At 33.2% G+C, this 22,424-nt stretch overlaps 2 protein-coding genes across 2 annotated transcripts; both read left to right on the top strand.

Annotated features, from left to right (window-relative positions):
* On the top strand, positions 1-3,774 carry LOC106069687 (homeobox-like protein HDP1). Its single transcript, XM_056011114.1, has 2 exons — positions 1-682; positions 3,770-3,774. The coding sequence occupies exons 1-2, from the start codon at positions 1-3 to the stop codon at positions 3,772-3,774; spliced, it is 687 nt and encodes a 228-aa protein (XP_055867089.1).
* Positions 3,775-7,531: 3,757 nt separating this feature from the next.
* On the top strand, positions 7,532-21,165 carry LOC129922843 (uncharacterized). Its single transcript, XM_056010550.1, has 5 exons — positions 7,532-7,783; positions 9,163-9,519; positions 11,895-12,013; positions 13,464-13,659; positions 20,365-21,165. The coding sequence occupies exons 1-5, from the start codon at positions 7,723-7,725 to the stop codon at positions 20,472-20,474; spliced, it is 843 nt and encodes a 280-aa protein (XP_055866525.1). The 5' UTR covers positions 7,532-7,722; the 3' UTR covers positions 20,475-21,165.
* Positions 21,166-22,424: the final 1,259 nt, after the last annotated feature.

Below are 22,424 nucleotides of genomic sequence, written 5' to 3'. Positions count from 1 at the left end.
ATGGAACTGGAAGTAAAACTGTCATTACAGGGAGATGTAAACTATAAAATAGAAATTGAAAATGACGTATTAACTAATGAGGAACAAAATAACTGCCAGGATATTGATAATAATATAAGTGGAATAGAAGATAATGAAGAAATTGAGAATGTCTTATCAAGTAAGGAACTAAATGATTGTAATTATACTGTTAATGATATTAATGAGATAGAAATTGGAGAAGTAATAGAAAATGTCTTAACTATTGAGGAACTTAATGATATTAATGAGATAGAAATTGGAGAAGTAATAGAAAATGTCTTAACTATTGAGGAACTTAATGATATTAATGAGATAGAAATTGGAGAAGTAATAGAAAATGTCTTAACTACTGAGGAACTTAATGATATTAATGAGATAGAAATTGGAGAAGTCATAGAAAATGTCTTAACTACTGAGGAACTTATTGATAAGGAACTTATTGATTGTCAGTTTATTGACAATAATAATATTCATGTTCTGAGACCATTTCACAGAGTACACAAACCATTAAAGAGATTAAACCTAACAAAAGGAGTTTATCAAGTTGTTGGTACTGGTAAAGTTAAACCAGACCCCAATAGGCTACAAATGTTTTTGTACCTAAAAATCCCCAGAAGACGAAAAAAAAGTCTTAAAGAAGTTTGTCAAGTTGTTGTTGGGGGTAAAGTTAAACCAGACCCCAATAGGCTACAAATGTTTTTGTACCTAAAACTTCCAAGAAAAAGAAAAAAGAAATCTTGACGTAGTGTTTCCCCTCTCCCAGTCGCTGAGAAGGGGAATGTCCACGAGGGTCACCTGAATTCCCGAGTGCGACTTGGCAATAGAGAAAATTCAGCATTGTCTGTCTTCATGTATTTTAATTAATTTTTTGTACCAAATCTTAATAGTTATTGTGTTTATCTAAACAGTACACCCGAAATAGCTTGCTGTGTGTTGCACCAAGTAGATGGCTTCCTTCCGGTAAAGTGCAGAGAGCTGACATATAGAGAGCAACATTACTTCATTAGTAGCGTGAGTGTCCAACGCCTAGACAGATACCTCTGATACCCAGGAGGATGCACAATTCAGTTTGACCACAGACCATTGTCTACTAACAGATACACTGTCAAGACTTAGCATATTTGTATTAGTTATAATTGATAGAATTCATTTTTTTCCCCAATACAATGTGAAACGTGCCTTTAACTATTAGAGATGGTATCTTGTCATATATTATTGCTATACATAGGAGTTGATCTTTTCTTGTATTTTTGCTGTTTTACATATTAAATATTAACGTGGGAAGTACTATGCCTGCCGACTTCAAATTGTAATTTAACTCTCCATCCCACTATTTTTTTTTCTCATTTATTCTTTTCTCATTTATTCTTTTCTCATTTATTCTTTTCTCTCTTTCCCTTTGTTGTAAATAGCTGGACACATTCCTTTTGTTAGGTTAATAAGGACTATTTCACTTTAATGTACATTATATACATTTGTTTGTAGATATATATGTTTATATATATATATATATATATGTATATAAGTATGTGTATGACACAGTGTGTGTATGTATGTATATTTATTTATATATTTGAATGACTGTTATCTAATAACAGTCATATCGTGAGAGGGGGGATGTCAGGGAGAGGGATGGCGAGAATGAATGTTAGTTTGATATTTTGGTATGATTGTTATATCCCCTTGTTATGAATGCAAAGTGTTGCACGTGTTGTGAACTAAGTGATTAAGTCTTCGTTGAATGTGCGAGAGAATGTGTTTGTCAGTAAGGTCTTGCTCCCGGTCCAGGAAGGTTGGACGTTTACTTCCTGGACTGGTATTTATGCATTTATATATTTATAAGTTGATGGACTGGTGTTGTGTTTATTAATATTTACTTGAGCAATATTGGATATTAAAATATTGATATATTCTTGGAGATTTGGAGTTGGAGTTGATATGTAGGCTATCTAGTGGTAACTGTTCTTATTTGAGTAATTAAACAAGTATTGTTAAGTGTTATTGAGGATTCATACCCCTAGCGAGCCTAGTCAACATGAACAAGAGACAAGAGCAGAGCTAGCAGCAGCAGTATATATATATATATATATAATAAGAACCCTGACAATACCTAATTGATCTGTCGGTCATCATTGGCTCCACCTGGTCATCTTTAGGCACATCTACCCAGCCCTTCTTTGGACGTCCCTAGGTGCAACTTTTAATTCTAGCGGTGGATAATTTTTAATAGATCCCCCCCCCCTTTTTCAATCGTCTATCTTTTCCTGCATCTTTATAAGTCTGCGTAAATTAAAATGTTTACAGTACATCGTTTCTTCAACCAAACCTAATCACAGTTCCTTATTTATTAGTTGTTTTTTTTATGTTAAAAATATGTGTATCTTATTTCATAGTGGACAAATGTAATATGAGTTTTCATAACTTTATTCATTATCTCAACAGGCTTATATACGCTTGACTTTATTTGTTAAACCACATCTGTTGACATAATGCCCATTGCAATTATTGATATCAGGACCAATGTGAGCTACATCGTCAATTAAATTAAACACATTCTAGAAATGAGCCTAAGTTGCTTGACACGCTCTTAAGAGTCAATAATTTACTGGACTAAATCTAGACTAGATTTATCTATATATGTGTAAATACAAACGACCAGATTGTATTAAAATATGTCTTTATTAGCTTGAACTTAGTTATCTAATATATTATTTAGATCAGTTTAGGGACCCCTTTAAAAGCCCTATGATATTAGCGGACCCCCGACGCAACCTGATTTGTCTGCCCTATTTACATATTTCTAAAACCACTGGCATAATCAAACTCACCGATACCATCTGTGTTTTTTTTTTTTTTTTTTGCATTGCCATAATATATAACTTTAAGAGTTGTTTTTTTTTTCTATTTCCTGCATTGCTCATAATTTTCTTTGATTTGCATACACTTCTGATGGAAATTATTAAAGAAAAAAAAAACAACTGGTTTCTCTTTCAGTTCCTTATGACAAAATGACACTCTTATTTAGCACGTTTCTAACTTTCAACAATGACAGAAACAAATGACACATTAAAATAAATAACCCATTCAAACAAATTACAAATTCAAAGGAATGACACACATGTCACGGATGAATGTGTGTATGTATGTATAATCTATTTTTACATTCTGCGCGAATGACCGGAAGTGTGTCTTGTTGTCAGAGGTTGATCAGAGAGAGACCAGCGTGTGTGATATACAGTAAAGCTGTTTAAAGTATATTTGTTTGATCTAGTGGTTTCATTGTTTTATTTCGTTAACTAGAACTGAACTAGGGACACCTAGACGAGACCTAAGGTAGATTCTATCGAATTATAAGTAGATAGAGTTATATAATAGGAAAGCGGTGACAACACACATACATATATATACATTCTAATGAACAAATTACAATGGAAAGTGTTAAATGAGTTACAAGTGATATAGGGCCTAAGGATTGTCGAATAACTAAGTGGTAAGCACGGTATGAGTTACCGAAGTCTAGTTTACCAGAAGTGTATTAGTCGTTCAATGACTACACAAGTTTCTTAGGTATAAACATTCTTAAAATAGACATGTACGAGGGTAACAAAAAAGGAAGGCTAATTCATAATGGGGATGACTATCTACCATATTTTTAACACATTTATGCAACCAGTTTTTAATTTTAGGTCCAAAAAAATAAGTATAACAATTGTATTGCTAAATTAAATAACTTCCTTTATACTTTCAGACTAACTCTTATGTTTACAAAAAAAAATTACTTTTTTTTAAAAAAAGAGAAAAAAATATATATTTGGTAAGCGTATAAGTAGAACATAATTTAAAACAACAATTAATAAGTAGTTTTTCATATTATCGCCATAATTTATACAGCGATTACATTTATCTTCACATTCACTTTCACCTATCTCTTCTTCTGCTGGATCGTTTTCAACACACAAAATCTATCAACATTCCTTTTCCATTCTTCTCGGACATCTGTCTTTGATAGTAATTCATTTTGATATTCTTTCTGAAAATATAGAAACCTGACTTATTTTAAGCCCTTTGAACACTACGGAGGCCCAATTTTAAGTTTGTGTTTCCACAAAAACTGTCTTTGTAACCTTATTTTTTTTTGGTTACAAACTTGCGCAACAACTTTGCAAAGATGTTGAAGAGTTGGGAAGCGCGGTGGCTAATTGTACAGCGTTTGGCTACCAAACCATGGGTCTCTGGCTCGAGACCCGGTATAGAATGACATTTTAAATTTCGGCATCTTAGGGTACCAAACATTAATTGTGGAAAAGCAAAAGTGATTGATCATTGTACTGGCCACATGACAAACTCGTTAACCGTTGGCCACAGAAACAGATGACCTTTACAGCATACGCCTTATTGATCGCAAGGTCTAAAAGGCGAACTTTATTTTGTACTATAATATAGTTTCCCGAGATGTTTACCATGCTTAACAATACTTTTCAAATAGCAACTAATGTATAAAATGTGAATATGATGATCTCGCGATACAAATGTAAATAAGACAGATAATATAAAGTCAATTTCATGTTATTGTTTATTAGTTATAAGCAGGAAAATGTATGATTAAACATACAGCTTTTATGATTAATATCCAATGTTAACGTTATGATTTAGATTTTATGACATTAGAAAAAAATGAATGATATTAAAGTTTGGGGTTTTCGAAATAGTGGGCAATCATAAAATAATTTTGCAGAACTAAAAAGATTGAGTACCGCTGAACTTGGCGATGTTTACGTGGCTTTCAGGTTAAAAAAAAAGAAAAAAAAAAACAAGAGCCAACAGTTTCATAACATGTTGTTAAATTTAGAACTTAAACATACGAAAATTTAGATAATCTAATTGAAATATTCAAACTTAATTTAGTAAGAGCGCTGTAATCATTCATAAGAAGTCTGTTAAGATTACATTATTATACATGTTTTCGACATTGTATAGTAAATTTAAAATTTTTTTTTTACAGATTAGTAACGTATAAAGCAGATGATGTAAAAAAAAATCTTCTGTTTCAATGGCAAAAGTGTTAACCAGGATGTCAGGTGGCCAACATAAAGACAAACCGCTATTACTTTTTTTTAAACACACGTCAGGTTCTTTTTTGGCTTGGCTGGCATCAAAGATCTCTGCAAATCCTTAACTTTAAAATCCCAGTCTCCACTGTGATTTGAACCATCTTGCTTCCACGACCCCGTAGTTACAAATATTGGTTGAAATAAAACTTGGATTTCCGTTATTCAATCTATGCCATTACAAACCACTTACCACCTCACTTACATAAGGGAAGATTCATGGTGAATTTTAAGTATTTGTGTTGCAAGTTGTATACATATCTCTTGTTTAACATTTTGTATTTAATAATCATTGAAATATGATCACCAGTTATTGTGTGATCGAGATTTTCATTGTTACAATGGCAATTACATATTCTGGTAAATAAACTGATTTAATATTAATAGCTTAAAATTGCCAATATTATTATTATATTATTTAATTATTATTATTTACTATTAAAGCTCTCTTATTACATATTTGTATGATGAAGTAGCAGAGTACTTAACATTTAATATTTTTAATATTTGATTTGTAGGCTAAATTTTTTTGTGTGTTTTGTTAAATATTTTACATGATTCAGATGTTTCTTCAGAAATTAAAATAATCTACTTCCTAGTCCAATCCTCCAAAAGGATGATGGGGGATGGAAGCCAGCAGGATATGAATTAGGACCATCAAAAATTCGAATACTACACGATAAGCAGCCGTCTATTTTTGCACTAGTGTCATCTCCGACACCCACTTCATCTTATCTTTACCTTCCTCTATGCAGATCAAAATTCTTGTTGTTGATTTGGCCCCTATTGACTTTTAACTCCAATTGAAACATTTAACAGTAAAACTACTTCATCATTGACCTCTGTACTCGGGAATTCCTCTCAGTTTGGTCTATGTCCATCCTGATGTCTTTGCTTCTTATTCCACTCTTAATGTTTGCGTTTCTCTACCAGCATATCATGTATGTCATTATGTACACGCTTGACCATTGATTGTTTGTATAATATAAAACGTATAATGACCTACATTTGTATCTTTTGTTTCGGTTAGTATGTGGGATTTTTTTTTATTGCTCTTTTACGCATATAAAAAATATAAAGTTACGGTTAGTGGGTCTCTGCGCTGACTCTTATGAGGATAATTCCTAAAGGAGGTAACACTCAGATGTGAAAACCAATTTATTAAAGCAGGCGAAAGACCAACAACTCAAGGGTACTCGACGCTGATGAACGATGCGATTAACGAGTTCAATAATAATGAAGGGAACCGTCGAATGTCGTCAAGCAAAATCTCTACATCAATAAAACCTGCCTCTCTCTAAAGCTTTCAAAAGTAGTTTGTTTACATTTCGCTATTTTTCATCAAATCCGAATCTTTTTATTTTACTGATAGCGTTATGAAACATATCATATCAAATTATTATTTCAGGAAAACGAAACAGACAGTTTCCATGACTTCTAAGTCAAAATGGTTAAGTCCGGCGCTGCTGTTTTGTGTTTGTAAAATGTTTGTTTGTAAAATGTTTGATTGCAAAATGTTTTACAATGTTTCGAATGTTCCGTCAGAGTTAAAGATAGTTTACTTTCTAGTCAAAACCTTCCATAGAACAAAGGGAGAAGGGAGCGGGCAGGGTTTGATAAATTTAAACGACAGTCCAGCGTTCAGGCAGCCGTAGTGTGAACACTACTCTTGTGTTTTCTCGTGGACTATCAGCAGAAACAAGAGAGTGATCTTTCCTTTACTTCTTGTTTAAAGTTTTCAAGGAAGAAGAGAATTATATATATATAGAAGAAGATTGTCTTTGTTGCTTTTTAACTGTAGCGTCCCCCCCCCCTTTCCACTGACATTCAACCGGTGGTGCAGCTCGAGACACGTGAAAATTATGCGCCCTCATGTTTAAAAGGTTAGGCACCTCTAAAAGTAAGCTCAACAAAACAATGTTATAACACATCGAGAAATGCCGACCTCTTTAAACATACGGAAGTATGAGATATTCTAATTTCAACCTTTAGCATAAGTAAGATCTCTGTCTGCCTTTACAAGAAGTTTGTTGAGAGCTCTTCAAACTTATCTATATAGATGCATAACAGAAAAGCATTCACTTCAGACTCGCAATCTATTGCGCAGATAAGCTACAAATTATCAGTTTCTATGACCAACGGTTAGCTAGGGTGTCTTTTGGCCAGTATAACTATCACCCACATTTACATTACACAAACTAATGTCAGGTACCTAGTAGGGTTGGATGGCATCAAGGGTGCCATAAAAATCACAAATTTCAAAATTTCAGCTTTTACTGGGAATCAAACCCGAGAAATTCAGCTTGAAAATCAAGAGCTTTACCAATTAACTTTTACGCCCCCATATTAATGCTCATAATACAAATATTTTTGAAAAACACAAAAAAAGTGCATTTCCCTTGTTCACTCAGTGTCGCGACAACCACTTACCACCACACTTACAAATATTGAAGCTATGTACACTAGCTGATAGTAACTATTTGTATTACTAAAATTAGGGTCTAATATATAATACATTTATACATACATTATATGTAGATAGTTGTTTCCATATCTCTTGTATAACTTTATATATGTTACTTCACTTTGGGAAATGATCTCCAGAGATTTTGGGATTCAGCTTTTCATTTTGACTATGGCAATGACTTTTTCTGGTAAGAGACTAATTGTAAATATTATTTAATTACTATTATAGTATTACAGCTCTGAAATCTATTGCATATTTATATGATAAAGATGCTGGTAAATTTTCATTTATTTTTTTTCATTTCTAGGCTACATCTTATTTCAAACACCCACTTCATCCTATCTTCTCTTTGGCTACCTCTCTGTAAATCTCTTCTCAAATTTCCTCTCAAATTTCTTGTTGTTGACTTTATTCTTTGGACTTATTGAAACATTTGGCCTGAATAGTACTTAGACATTGACCTCTGTACTAGATAATTCCTCTCAGTTTGGTGTGTTTATCCTTCTGTCGTTTCTTCTTGTTCCACTCTAAATGTTTGCATTTCTCTACCAGCTTTTCAGATCCTGCTTGATATAGACACTAATATATAATTGTGCACATGATTGACGATTGATTCTTTATTTAAAATTAACAATGTAAAGACCTATATTGTTCTCCTTTGGTTGGCTCTTAATCGTTTATTTAACTGCTGTTTTATTACGCATATGCTAAAAAAAAAAACGCTACCATCTTACTAAATGCTATACTTGTTTATGGTAAAAACTTAATCCCAACTTAAACACAAACATGCCATTTAGAAATCTACTTATTGTTTTACCTGACGATTTAAGATAGATAAGAAATACTTTCAAGCGCGGGATGTCAACTTTCGTGGCATCAAAGTGTCAGCATAACTGTAAAGTAAATTGAGACACCCTAACATAGTGTATTTTAATTTGCCCTCGAATGGATTAACTACGTATTCAGAAAGGACGAGAATTGGTTCACATCAGAAGTCACTCTAAGTCTCAGTACAGTTTTCTCGCAAAAAAAAAGACCTATCAGAGCTTGTAGCCTGACAGGATCGAAAATCGTCTCGGCGTTAGGAGAGTATTATAGAGCCTGACCTAATACTCTAACGGAATTTACTTGCCATTATCGCAGAAAGGGCCTATACAATTAAGCCATTAGAAAAAAAAAAGCCTTTTCTAATAGATCATATTTGATTAAACTAAACAAAAAATGATAAAAATTAAAAAAAAGTGTTACATACAAAAGAACCATGTATGTCAAAAAAGTTAAAATACTTCTTTCAGTGAATGTAACCTATAAAGCAGCTGATGTAAAAATAATTTGTTACTGTAGCCAATCTAATGTCACGTAGGCAATTAGTACCCATTACAGTTGGGTGAACTTAGAGGAGCTCTAAAATTTCCCAAATAAAAATAAATATCCCTCTTTTTGCCTTCTACTATATATTTTTGACATTATTAAACTTGCAACTAAATCAATAAATAATTTTTAGATTTGTTTCTGCATTTTATTAACAAAATTAAATTAGTCTAAAATAAATTATTTATCTTTCAGATTTCTTCATCTTAGAGTGTCCTCCTGTTATGAAAGGTGCAGTGGTAATAGTCAAAACATATTTTCCAGTAAATTATTCCCTTTTGAAAAATGGTAAATCAGCACTTTTCTTTTACTTAAATAACACACAAATAGGTAATTGTGAGCTCAATTCTAAAAATGTCTGTCAAAATGAACACAAAGATCCCAATATCAACTTAACACAAACTTTGACTGCTGGCCAATACATCTCTACATTAACATCAAGCGCTAACACAATTTGGAGGAAGACGTCAACCAGTACATTATCTGGTGAAACATGGAGAGTGCAATTAGGAAGCACAAAAATCAATGAAACTTGTGACATTCAAGTCTATGGTAAGATTTAGAGATAGAGATAGAATTAAAATTAATAATAGTATTTACTTTATTTTTTTTTCTATCTTGGTTTTTAATAATAGATTTACAAAAGCTTGAAATTTAATAACTTTTCCCCTGGTTGACTTTCGTTGTATTTATAACTTCTTTTTTTATCCGAGACGGAGGCGCGGTGGCTGAGCGGTATAGCGCTTGAATTGGGGAAAAGTAAAGTCGTTGTGACGGCTATATGACACCCTCGTAAACCGTAGGACACAAATAAAACAGATGCCCTTTACATCATCTGCCCAATACACCACATGGTCTGAAAGGGAAGCTTTTTCTTTTTTTTATCCGAGAGATGAAGAACAAAATTATGTTGTTGGTAAAGTCAAAGTTTAATTTGACTGTTTTAGTACAATTGGAAAATAACTGTTGTTTCCTGAAAACTAAACCTTATCTATGTTTATTGTTTACTCAATTAAAACGAATTAAACTTGGCATATCTTGTTAAGTGACACTAAGAAAAATTGAGATGCTACAGACATATCCTAGGTATCACATTTAAAGACCATATCACAAAGAAGAGATAAGAGACAGTGTTAGGGTTACTACAGCGAATGGTCCCCACGATGACCTGCTAACTACTGTACAAAAATCCGAAACTAAATCTCTATGGCCATGTTACGAGGTCTTCATGACACCTAAAGAATGGACCATTAGAAGAGGTACTATGCAAGGCATTAGAAAGAGTGGAATGAATAAAGACGGTCGACAAATCATGTTTGGTGCCCAGACGAGGAAGAAGGATTTAACCATTAACAAAGATAGAATCACAAACAGAAAAGAATTTGGCTGAAAGGCACTCGACGACTTAGCGATTTTGTGAGACGGTGCAGTCGAGAGCCATAGGTATCTATCTATCTATTGTTAAGGTCTCCGCGCGGTGTTGATTCTTGGCAATCTGTCTAGTGTAGATCTGACTGGAAGTAACGCTGAACTCAACTACTTCAGTAACACCGGCGAAAGGCCGAAACAATCAAACATGTAGTCGACGCTGATATGTTGTTCTACAAATATGTTTAATACTCAAGAAGGAAATCGTCCGATGTCAGTTATGTCGTAATCAAGTCTACTACTCTACAAGAAGTGTCTTCCTTTTAGCGTCACTTAGAGCGTTCTTATTTTTTAAAGATATGTCACGTCACTTGTCGCTAATTAAAACTTTCCCCTTATTCCCGAAACAAATAACTAATTCCTAATCATGTCATAACACTATCTATTTATCTATCTATTTATCTATCTATCTATCTATCTATCTATTTAGATATCTATCTATCTATCTATCTATCTATCTATTGTTGATGGTCTGTTTTGTTGATAATTATAGGTTCTAGATGTTGATGTTACATGCGAGTTCGTTGAAGACACAACAACAGATTGAACAATGAATATACTTGATAACGCAGGCTGATAACTTCAAACAATTTAATGAATAAACAAAAGGACACAGTCCTCTATCGTCGCTAGCCTAGCGTCGTCATCCAAGGCGACTTGTCCGTTATTCTCTCTAGTTCGTAATCCTACTTTTTAATTAATCGTCACGTCACTAAGGAAAAACCCGATTAAACTCAACTTCTACACGTCTTGTGTCATTACACTATCTCTCTCTCTCTCTCTCTATCTCTCTCTCTATCTCTCTCTCTCTATCTCTCTATCTCTATCTCTCTCTATCTCTCTCTCTCTCTCTCTATCTCTCTCTATCTCTCTCTCTCTCTCTCTCTATCTCTCTCTCTCTATCTCTATCTCTCTCTCTCTATCTCTCTCTCTCTATCTCTCTCTCTCTATCTCTCTCTCTCTCTCTCTCTATCTCTATCTCTCTCTCTCTATCTCTCTCTATCTCTCTCTCTATCTCTCTCTCTATCTCTCTCTCTATCTCTCTCTCTATCTCTCTCTCTCTCTCTCTCTCTCTCTCTCTCTCTATCTATCTATCTATCTATCTCTATGTCTGTCTGTTTTGTCAAAATAGATATTTTGAAATATTTTTTGTTTATTTTAAAATACAAATACAAAATCAATATAATACTATTTGAATCAGTATTCTTTTTTGTATAATAAACCCATCAGAGGCTCCGTAAAGATCCCTAATTAAAAATCTCAGTATTAACCAAGATTCGAACCTGGAACCCCGGTTCGGAAGCCAAGAGCTTTACCGCTCAGCCACCACGCCTGCATTAGTAGTTGTAGTCATGTTTGTTTGTTTTTTTGGTTCCTCGAGAGTGTAAAAGAAATATTGCACTTTTTGTTTACTTTCTTATTTTCTGGGAATAATATTAAACAAGCATGAAACTATTATTTTTTAATATACCTTGGCTAAAACTTCTTTTTTTTTTCAGCTATATTTGACAAACCAGAATGTTTCCCGAACATTTCAATGGAGCATTTTATTTTAACATGCTTTCTAAGAAAAGTATTCCCCGAGGCATTATGTGTATTCCATATTACACTGAATAATGTAAGTATAATCGCTAGTAGATCCTAGGCTACTATTAATAAATTGAATTTCATAAATTGAGTCTTCGGTGTTTAATAAGGAGATATTGTTTAGCATTGACTTTTAGAAAATATAAGCAATTTTGTATTTGTGCTCTTTGTCTTATTTCGAACTTAAAACTCAAGTGATGACATTTATCTTTCAATAGCACGTTGGGAACATATTTTTTGATAATTTTTTTCTTCAACCTCGACTCGTAACCTTTCGCTTTTTATTAATTTTACTTTTTTTTTAGCGGCCCTCAAAAGTTGAAAAGACGCTATTAGTTTTGTGTGGAATGTCTGTCCGTCCGTCTTTGTATTAAAAAAAAAGTTTACATATGTATAGCTAAGTTGAATAAGGTCTGTCATACTAGCTAGTACGTTTATATATGAAAAAGTGTTTACTATTTTTAAGAGAAAAATTCTATTTAGTATGCATATAAAATTGACTTAATTTAAAACCACAATTAATAAGTATTTTTTATAATTATGTTGTGAACCATGCTATCCCACATCGGAACAAAGGGATTTTTTTTTACGAAAATGTTTTATGTTGAGCATTTGAAAAGATTATCCTTTCCAAAACAATTTGATCAATAAGATAATCATTATATGAAATCAGTGACGTTCACATTTAACTTTACCATCACTTTCACCTATCCTTTCCTTTGGTCCTTTTGTCTATCTAATAAACAAAAAAACAACTGTACATGACAGATGAGATGATATAAAATGAATTAGTCCCCTTGAGCCCTTAAGTTCAAATTCAATTCTTACATTTTTTTTAATGCATTTAAAAAGCGATCACTGTATTCTTTACACAGATACCCCCTTCATTCTCCTTCCCTTTTCCAACTGGTCCAGACATGTGATAGGATCATAGCGTATTTAGAAAAGTATAGAATTGCGATAAACAAAAACAATTGGTAAAAATAGTTCGTATCGCAAAATATATTATTGTTAGTTTAGATCTATTACAGATTTATTTACATGACTGATTCAATCTAATTGATATGATTTTACATCGTATAAGCTTTGTGTTTTTTTTTAAGTATACTTATGTTTGTATTGTTCCCATTATAGTTAGCATTCCTTTTTTTGTAACTTAAGTTTATTCCCCAATACCAAATTAGAGCCTTCCGGTATACTTTTGTAGGAAGATTCTCAAAATGGAGAGTACTTCTGCTTTTAATAATCATATTTTAAGCATTTGAAAAAAAGATAATAATAATTTTGATTTTTTTTTCTGTACTGTAGAATGAATTTGTAGCTTCTTATGAAAAAAAAAAAAAACTTGCCTTTCTAAAATAAAATGTATAATACCAATTATTTAATACACATTATTGTATACATTTATGCAACTCCAAAGTATTTAAAAAAAAAATGTAAGCTGTATATTTCTAAACATGTGTTATTAACGTGTATAACAGATTTATATTTTAAACGGAAGTGTAGCCTATAACCACACCAAGATTGATGGTGGAGACTATTACGAAACATCTTGCACATTCAGTTCTCCGACTATAGAAAATGAAATACATCAGGTCACTGTGACTATGTACCCCAACATTACTGGTACAGTCAGTGATAGAAAATATGGAAAAAGTATCACATTTTTTTTTCCAGGTAATTTTTAGTGTATCTTGAAAATAATTTTTAAAAATGTACATTCTATGTCACTAGATCATTAATTGTTTGTTCTAGTTGATCGTTGTGTCTAACATGTATTAATTATGTTTATTATATCTATTGTTGTAAATGAATAAGATCAACAGTGTTATAATACACAAGTCCCTTCGTATTCAGTCATTAATTTACTACTTAACATTTGGTCATAAGGGTGATGCACGAGGAAAGTTCAAATGAAGTATCTTAGTTGAGACCTACAATAATTATTAAGTTAAAGAGTTGTTTGTATGTTTTTTAAACGTATATATTAAAGTTTAAAATAATATTTTCTCTTTATTTCGTCGGCCAGTAACAAAAACAAAAAAATAGACGAATGGGATTTTATTCTGGTCATAAGAACTTATTTTCTTTGCTTTAATGCTAAGCCATTCTTTTGCCAACTTTCAGATAACATGATATAAATATCATTGGCTGTAATTATCTGACTGTCTGAGAGATTAATATCGCTGATCAGATATACATATATATATATATATATATATATATATATATATATATATATATATATATATATATATATATATATATATATATATATATATATATATATATATATATAGCACAGTGTCATTTGGCCAGCACAACGACCGACCACCTTTACTTTCCCAAATTAAAGTCAGGTACCCGATAGAGTCTGTTTGACTCAGGGAAGCTATAAAAATAAAAATCGCATTCTTCACCAGGATTCGAACCAAGGGTCACCATTTTCGGAAACCGCCTGATTAACCACTCAGCCACCGCGCCCCACATATGGCCAACATTTTCAGACATTTTTGTTTAAAATATTTATGTTCAAGCTCATACATGCTGCAGGACGTGCATGTTCAAATCCTGAGCCATCGCGATGACAGACCGTAACGCATACGATACGACCAGGAATTTATCCTATTTTTATAATAGTCACCATTTTTTTATGCATCAACATATACTGTAATTACACTTCCATTAATTATTATTTTAAAAAAGCTTGCAATTAGCTATGTTAAAATTCACGTTTTAACTCTTTCTCTCCTAACCGACGATACAAACGTTGATTCCATCAGAATGTGGTAAATAATTACGGAGAGTTAATTAACAAACTCTATATAAAGTGTTACTAGTAACTATTATAAGCAGCTCACTCACTCATGATTTGAAATGTACGCTATATATTTGGTGTATGCATTAATATAGATCGTATATCTCACTGTAATAACACGTTAGACCTACACATTATAACACTCACAAAAAATGGTTGAGCCAGGCATGATGTCAACTCTGGTAGACTACTACATTTCTGTTGAATGGGTTATCACCATCAACACGCGCTTAAAAATATATACCAATATTTCTGGTACTACATCAAGTTTTTCAATGCAACGTTGTACCACAGTTGTATGCAAATAAATTTCGTCTGTATATTATAAATACATTTTGCTTTAGTATTAATTTAATGTCCCATGCCTTTTTTTATACTCTGTTCGTATATACGCCCACATAGATGTTATAAGGGTAGGTCTGCCATCACTAGACTTCTAGACTAGACTAGTCAGAAGTTTTTCAAGTTCTACTTTATTAATTTTTATAAGTAGAAAAAAACGATAGTATGTTTATGCAATAAAATTAGTATTTTAAGAAATGGAATTTTATTGAAAAAATATGTTTTTGTTGTTTTTTTAAAGGACAAAAACAATCTTATGTTATCTAATAAAATACAGACGTTACTTCAAAAATGATTATGATTACGTCCGACGCGTTATGGCTATGCATCTAGTCATGCATGTTAACCAATGAGTCAAATTCTGACAAGTCATTGGTCTTCCTGGCTGCCTCAGGCAACCCATTTAAGGCTCTGATAGCACTAGGGAAGAAGGAGCATTTGTACAAATTTGTTCTAGCATATAAGAACGAGGACTGTGCAGGAACGGGATAACACTGGCCAGTTTTTAAACTTCCTGCAAGACGAATCCTTATCCGTGATGATAATATACCAGAGTGCATATGACCAGACAGCAATCCAATTCTTCAAACTATGCTTACCTAGTAATTATTATTGTTAATGTTAATTCGTAATATTTTAGAATATATATATATACTAGACATATGTTACCCGCGACCCGCGGGTCTTTATTTGCGCATTACTGTCGATATAGTCACTGAGAGTGTTTTGTAAACAATTAAACGAAATAATAATGTAATAAGTAAAGCGAATGTGTCAATGTAAAAATAGTGTGAATGAAACTATCAAATCAAAATAGCTAATAGGCTTAATTAAATCCATTTTTTTTTTCAAATTAAAACATTTGCTTGTAGGCCTACATATATTTGATTAAAATTTGAGATGAATAGACTAAATTTTGTTCATGTGTATAAAGTATAAAGTAGATCTTGAGGTAGACGTAGATCTAAATCTACACTAATCTAGAGTTATGTGCTGCGCATGCGTGAACTTTTTTTCATGAATGAATATAGGCCTATCTCAACACGGCTACGCAGCTTTAGCGAACAGCGAACGAATGTATTAAAAATGCTTTAGAAAACAAATTTGAATGTTAATTTGATTAAAATATCAAATGAATGGACAATAATTAGTATGTTTATGTGTTAAAGCATAAAACTATCTTTGCGAAAAGAAGTTTTATCATCTTAGAGTTCAGTAGGCCTAAGAGTTTTAGACCTAGGCCTAGGCCTAGGAATAGACTCAGACCTCAGAAGAGAGATGTGTTAATGTGTAACCATTTGGTAATGTCTAATGAAAGAATGTTCGCCAGGAAATCTGTAGATATCAGGAACTAATTTATGTAAAAAATGCTTTTGAATAATCTAGTGGATTGGATTTATATGTATGTTAAACTTAGCTTATGATCCTTTCACGTTATTTCTCTTTCGCTACGAAAATAAAATTAGGTTTGCGAAAATGGGTTTACCCGAAGTCGATACATTCTTATCTATTAAAAACGAAAAGAGCGATAGCTTTGTTAAATGAATGGGATTATAAAGTGAACAATTAAACGAAATTATATTTAGTACGCGATTCATGAATGAATATAGATCTAGGCCTATCTCAACTCGGCTTCGCAGCTTTCGTAGGCGAATGTAGCTTTAGAAAACCAAATTTGAATGTTTATTTGATCAAAATATGAAATGAATGGACTTTAATTAATATGTTTATGTGTTAAAGTATACAACTATCTGTGCGAAGAGAAGTTTTATCATCTTAGAGTTGAATTAGAGTTTTAGATCTAGGGATGGGATTATAAAGTAAACAATTAAACGAATTAATATTTAGTACGCAATTCATTACGAATTGTCTAATGAAAGAATGTTCGTCAGGAAATCTGTAATCACAGATATAAGGAACTAATTAATGTAAAAAATGCTTTTGAAACACAAAATTGAAGGTTAATTTTATTATATAATGAAATCAATGGATCTTCTTTTGTATTTTCATGTGTCAAAGTAAAAAACTATCTGCGCAAAGTGTATTTTTTAAAATTAGATCTAGGTCTAAATCCTTTCTATCTTTTCTCATGTCAACATTGTAGACATGGCCTAGATCCATAAAATACTATAGCTTTAATAGAGTCGGACAACTTTATTTTTTTTGAGGGTCTTAAGTTTGTTTTAGGGCTACAATACATACACCACGGTCTAAGTTGGTACCCAAGGAACATTCCTGCCTAGTTTTATCAAGATTGGTCAAGCGGTTTTGATGTCTATAAGTAACATACATACATACATACATACATACACCTCACATTCTACTTTATAATATAGATAATAAATGGGCATTGACAATAAGAAGCATATTTGCGGCAGTGGAGTAGCTAGGGATTGGGAGCTCCCTGGGGGGGGGGGGTGCTTGACCTCTTTAGGGCCCCTGAATTTTGACATTCGTCATCATGACATAAGATAATGGCGTAACATTTACTGTAAAAAAAAATCTCGGACACTCATTTAGGAGCCTAGGGTATTTTCAAATTTTAACCCCCACCCTAGCTACGCCACTGATTGCAATCATTGCTGCTTGACGTCATTATTGAAATGCGTTTCAATATTTTATCAGTACATATAGATATGTATTACAAACACAGCTCTCTTTCTACTAATCTAAAGTTCTAGAAATAATTTGTGTAATCACGATTCTACCTTTTTAAAAGAAATCACTCATTTAAATAAGAACCAGAGATTTATCCAATACAGTCTCCATTGCTTGAGCCAGGCATTATATATACACATGTTCTATATTTCCAGATTATTTCACTGTCAACACATACACGAACAAATAAAGTCAACCTGAATGGTACTAAGTAAAGTATCTGGCCCTACAGTTTTTTAAGTATTTTGTTTGGTACATTTGAAATTTGAATGCGCTCGCATTTTTTTCTCAAACGTTAATGAGCCGCAACTCTTATCTGGATTTTTTTTCTTCACACAAAATTATTGTCATTGCTATAAAACATTTGAAAAGGTAGGTTGAGAATTTTTCTTTAATATTCAATTTAAGTTTCAAACAACTTTTTAACTTTAACATTTGGAAAAAACGTATTAATATTTTTTTTTATTTTGTAAATGTTATTAATAATTATGATTTGACCCAGACTAATTATTTTATCAAACGTTTTGATTTGTACTTCAATAAAGTCAGAGTACATTGCACCTTTATGTGTAGTTAGACCTAAAACCTGGACCATAAAACATAGTAGAGTAACGTTCCCTTTCAAACGTTGCGCTCTATATGGCAGATGATGTTACTTATACAACAATTATCGAACATGGTGTTATGTGGCCAGCACAACGACCAACCGCCTTTACTTTTCCATAGTCATGTACCCATTAGAGTTGGGTGGACTCAAAGGCGCTTTAAAAATCTCCAAATTCAAAATCCCAGTATTCACCGAGATTCGAACACCAGGTTCAGCCACATGCCCATGGCATATTATAGCCATGTAATGTTTTAGAATGATAGTCATTAAGTTTGTAGTGTGAATTTGGATCTATTAGAATGTGACAAGATCTAGAATTTAGAGTTTGTAAATTACTGGTCACTGTATGGCACAGAGTTTTCATATTAAACTTAGCCTATAGACTAAAGTGTAATTATAATTATCTGTATATGTCGCTCTCTCTCTCTCTCTCTCTCTCTCTCTCTCTCTCTCTCTCTAAATCTTTTGTTTACATTGAAATATACATGGACTTATAGAAATAAAATAGAATGTTATATATTTGTATTTTTTTAAAGAAAGACTACTTGTTATGAACGCCTTGGACAAAACAGCTCTATAACTAATTGTGATACAAGTCATACAGACATTGAAAGTTATGAAATTTCTAGCGATGATTACGGAGAAAAATAATCGGAGCTGTCGCCAATGCATTGAAATGGAATCATATTTTCTCTGTGATACATGTATTGAGATATTTCACATTTTTAGACATATTGTTACGTATTTCTGAATCTTCTGGCTAGATGTATTAGTAGGCACACAAATAAAAACACAGCAAAGAACTTGACGACTAAACTTTCAGTTTCATATAACTTTAATGACTATTAACTCTAACAATTTATTACTGTAACATGTAGCGTAGAAGACTGTACAATATCTGTCAGTTTACAGTTAGCTATACTTCGTTGCAATTCATCTCTTCACTTAGTTGCAATTCATCTCTTCTCAACTTCCATCGAGCCGTATTCCACAGAACAGACCAACGACACACTTCCCAGTGTCGCTCCAGGTCTCCTAAAGCTGAACCAAGTCGCACTCAAGTCTACCGAATCAGAGCCGCACACGTCTTACATCGACTGTAACGGCTCAAGTCCACTGTAGTTCGCTGTATAGACTTTAACGACAGTAGTCCACTCCAGTTAACTCTACCCTAGTTAACTTGCACCGAGTCGTACACATTTCTCTTCCACAGAGCCGCACACGTCTTACATAGACTGTATCGACTGTAACGGCTCACTCACGACTCCATACGACTGACTTTCACATTAACTTTCTGGCTTATATAGAGTCCCTAATCGCTTCTCCAAAGTTGCACAAACACTCCTAGTATCCTCTGGAATAACATGTCAGGAAACGTCACATCCTGTCTTTATTTATACACGTAGATTCCAGAAAACACTCGCTGCAGTGTCATCAAGTCGGGGTCACACGTAGTGACCTTTATCTGTCACTGTTCATTAGTAACTGTCCCCCTACTTAGATCTGTTCGTCCCCTGGAACAACACGTGTGGACACGTCACATCCTGTCTTTGTTTGTACATGTAGATTGCAGGGAACACTAGCTGCTGTGTCATCTCGCCGGGGTCATACGTTGACCTCTACCTATCACTGTTCATTTGTAACAATATGTTACTTGAATTTGTAATTGTATTATAAATTATCTGTATACCTTAGACACACTTTGTAAAGACTCATTTGATATCAAATTTTATTTCTTTAGTTTTCTTAACACAATTTTTAATACTTATTGTAGCATTACAATACGGATTATATTGTTTTATTTTCCACCCTAGACAATTATTAATATTATAATTTAAACTTTCGATGTCAGTATCCTTCTTTCATTTATTTATAATAATGATTATTACTTATGTCTAAATGTACAAGTATGCTATATATGATTTTATGTCTTGCTTACATGTATTAATCCTGGCAGATACTTCCGATGGTCTGTTACTTTTGTTCACCTTACTGTCAATACAAGATCCTGAACTATCGATAATAAGAGAGGTAAGTTTTGTCATTATTACCTTTATGACTCTGTAACTCGATCGGTCTTCCAGCTGATCGGTTTTTAAAATGGGAGTTGCTGCTCTTACGGAAATGCTAACATATTTATTTACTGTGTGCTGGGACAGATGTACTATCCGCAAGAACTTCGAGATGCCACCATCCTTGTACAAAAAGGTCAGGATACTTTTTGTCAGAATAAAGTAGCCTCCATAGTAGGCAGTGTGCTTTCTGAAAGTCAGTGTGGTTTCCGGGCAGGTATAGACACATTGGATATATATTTTGACATACGTCAAATGCAGGGAAAAGAATCTAGACTTCTATACTGCATTCATCCATCTCACTAAAGCAATTGACACAGTGATTCGCGATGTCTTGTGGAGGATTTTGTCTCGGCTCCAATGTTCTACAAGATTCATCGCAATTCTGAATCAACTGCATGAGGGTCAAAAAGGTCAAATCGGATTCAACGGTGACCTATCAGCTGACTTCTCTGTAGAGAATGATGTGAAATAGAGCTGTGTGCTTGCTTCAACACTCTTTGCAATATTCTTTAGAACAATGCTAAATAAAATGAGGCAACGCCTGCATGAGGGCATCTACATTAGGTTCCTAACCGAAGGCAGCTTTTTTAACATATGACGCCTGCTCTACCCTTGCACAAATTAAAGAGATGATTGCTTCTGAGTTAATCTATGCGGACGATTACGCCTTTCTTGCACACACCTAACAGAGGCTTCAACTTCCAGTCCTTGTATTTTGCTGAAGCTGCCTCGTTTGGTCTGTCCATCAAGGTAAAAAGAAACGTGTAGGCCATGCTTCAAAAGTCCCCAATCGGAATTTAACCAGCTTCACAAATCAATTTGATTGCCCTCTATTTTTATATTGTTCACCACTTTACTCTCTTTTCAGCACAGTGTCTAGCAATGGGTCACTGTACAGAAAAATAGACAATCGTCTCGCAAATGCAATGCTTTTGGTCGCCTCAAACTGAGTATAACAGAATATATATCTGTACCTTGTTACAAAAATTAATGTTTATAAAGCAGTGGTTCTCACCATACGTTTGTATGACTATAAGACCAAGTTGCTCCATCGAAGTCATTAAAGACTAATTGAACACTCCATCAAAGATGCATTCATTCCATAACGGGCATACGCCAAGACTACATTAGGGATGAATATGTTCTGCTGGAGGCCGGTGTAGACGGTATAGAAGCACTAATAACTATTCAACATCCGCGCTGCGTAGGACACCAATCCCGTATTGTGTTCGCATGTCAAAGGCGATCTTCCTTAGTAAGCTTAAAGGAGGAATGTATAACAGAGGTACCTCCATATAATCTATAAAGATCAACACATGCGCCATTTTGCCCTCATCGGCATAGATGAAAATAGTTAGCAACAGATGGCATCTAAAATAGACAGATCTCACAAAAGCTGCGGGACACACATTAAAAACTTAAACTTTGTCTGTCTGTCAGTTAAAAAGCTTGAACACGTTTTTTCTCTTATTTCCCATTCTCGGATCAAGTTGAAATTTTGGACAGTTATTCACTAAACCTGACAAGACATGAATCAATTAAAAAATAAAAAATCAGTTGATTATTTTTGGTGACCAATTATTTTGTTTTATTTTAAAATAAGGAGAAATAATGCTACTTAATGAGAGATGTGAATTTGTATATGATTTTAGTCCCCTTATTACATTTTGACACTTTTTTTCTTTCTCTCAGCCACTCAGGCACCGCTCCTTCACAATTTCTAGTAGGGTTTTAGTTTACTCTTCAATAAAATATTTTTTTCCTTTTCTTTATTTCTAATGTTTAGAAAAAGTAATATAATATATTCTATTATATAAAACGTAACATTATACATTTCTATTGAAATATTTTTTTTTGCTTAGATTTAAATATTTAGAAAAGAAAATGATACTCTCCAATCTGTAGCGTATACATGTATACGTGTACGAGAAAAAGCAAAGAA

This window comes from Biomphalaria glabrata, chromosome 14, assembly GCF_947242115.1.
Source record: "Biomphalaria glabrata chromosome 14, xgBioGlab47.1, whole genome shotgun sequence".
Taxonomy (NCBI): domain Eukaryota; kingdom Metazoa; phylum Mollusca; class Gastropoda; family Planorbidae; genus Biomphalaria; species Biomphalaria glabrata.
This window is presented reverse-complemented; position numbering and strand designations above follow the sequence as displayed.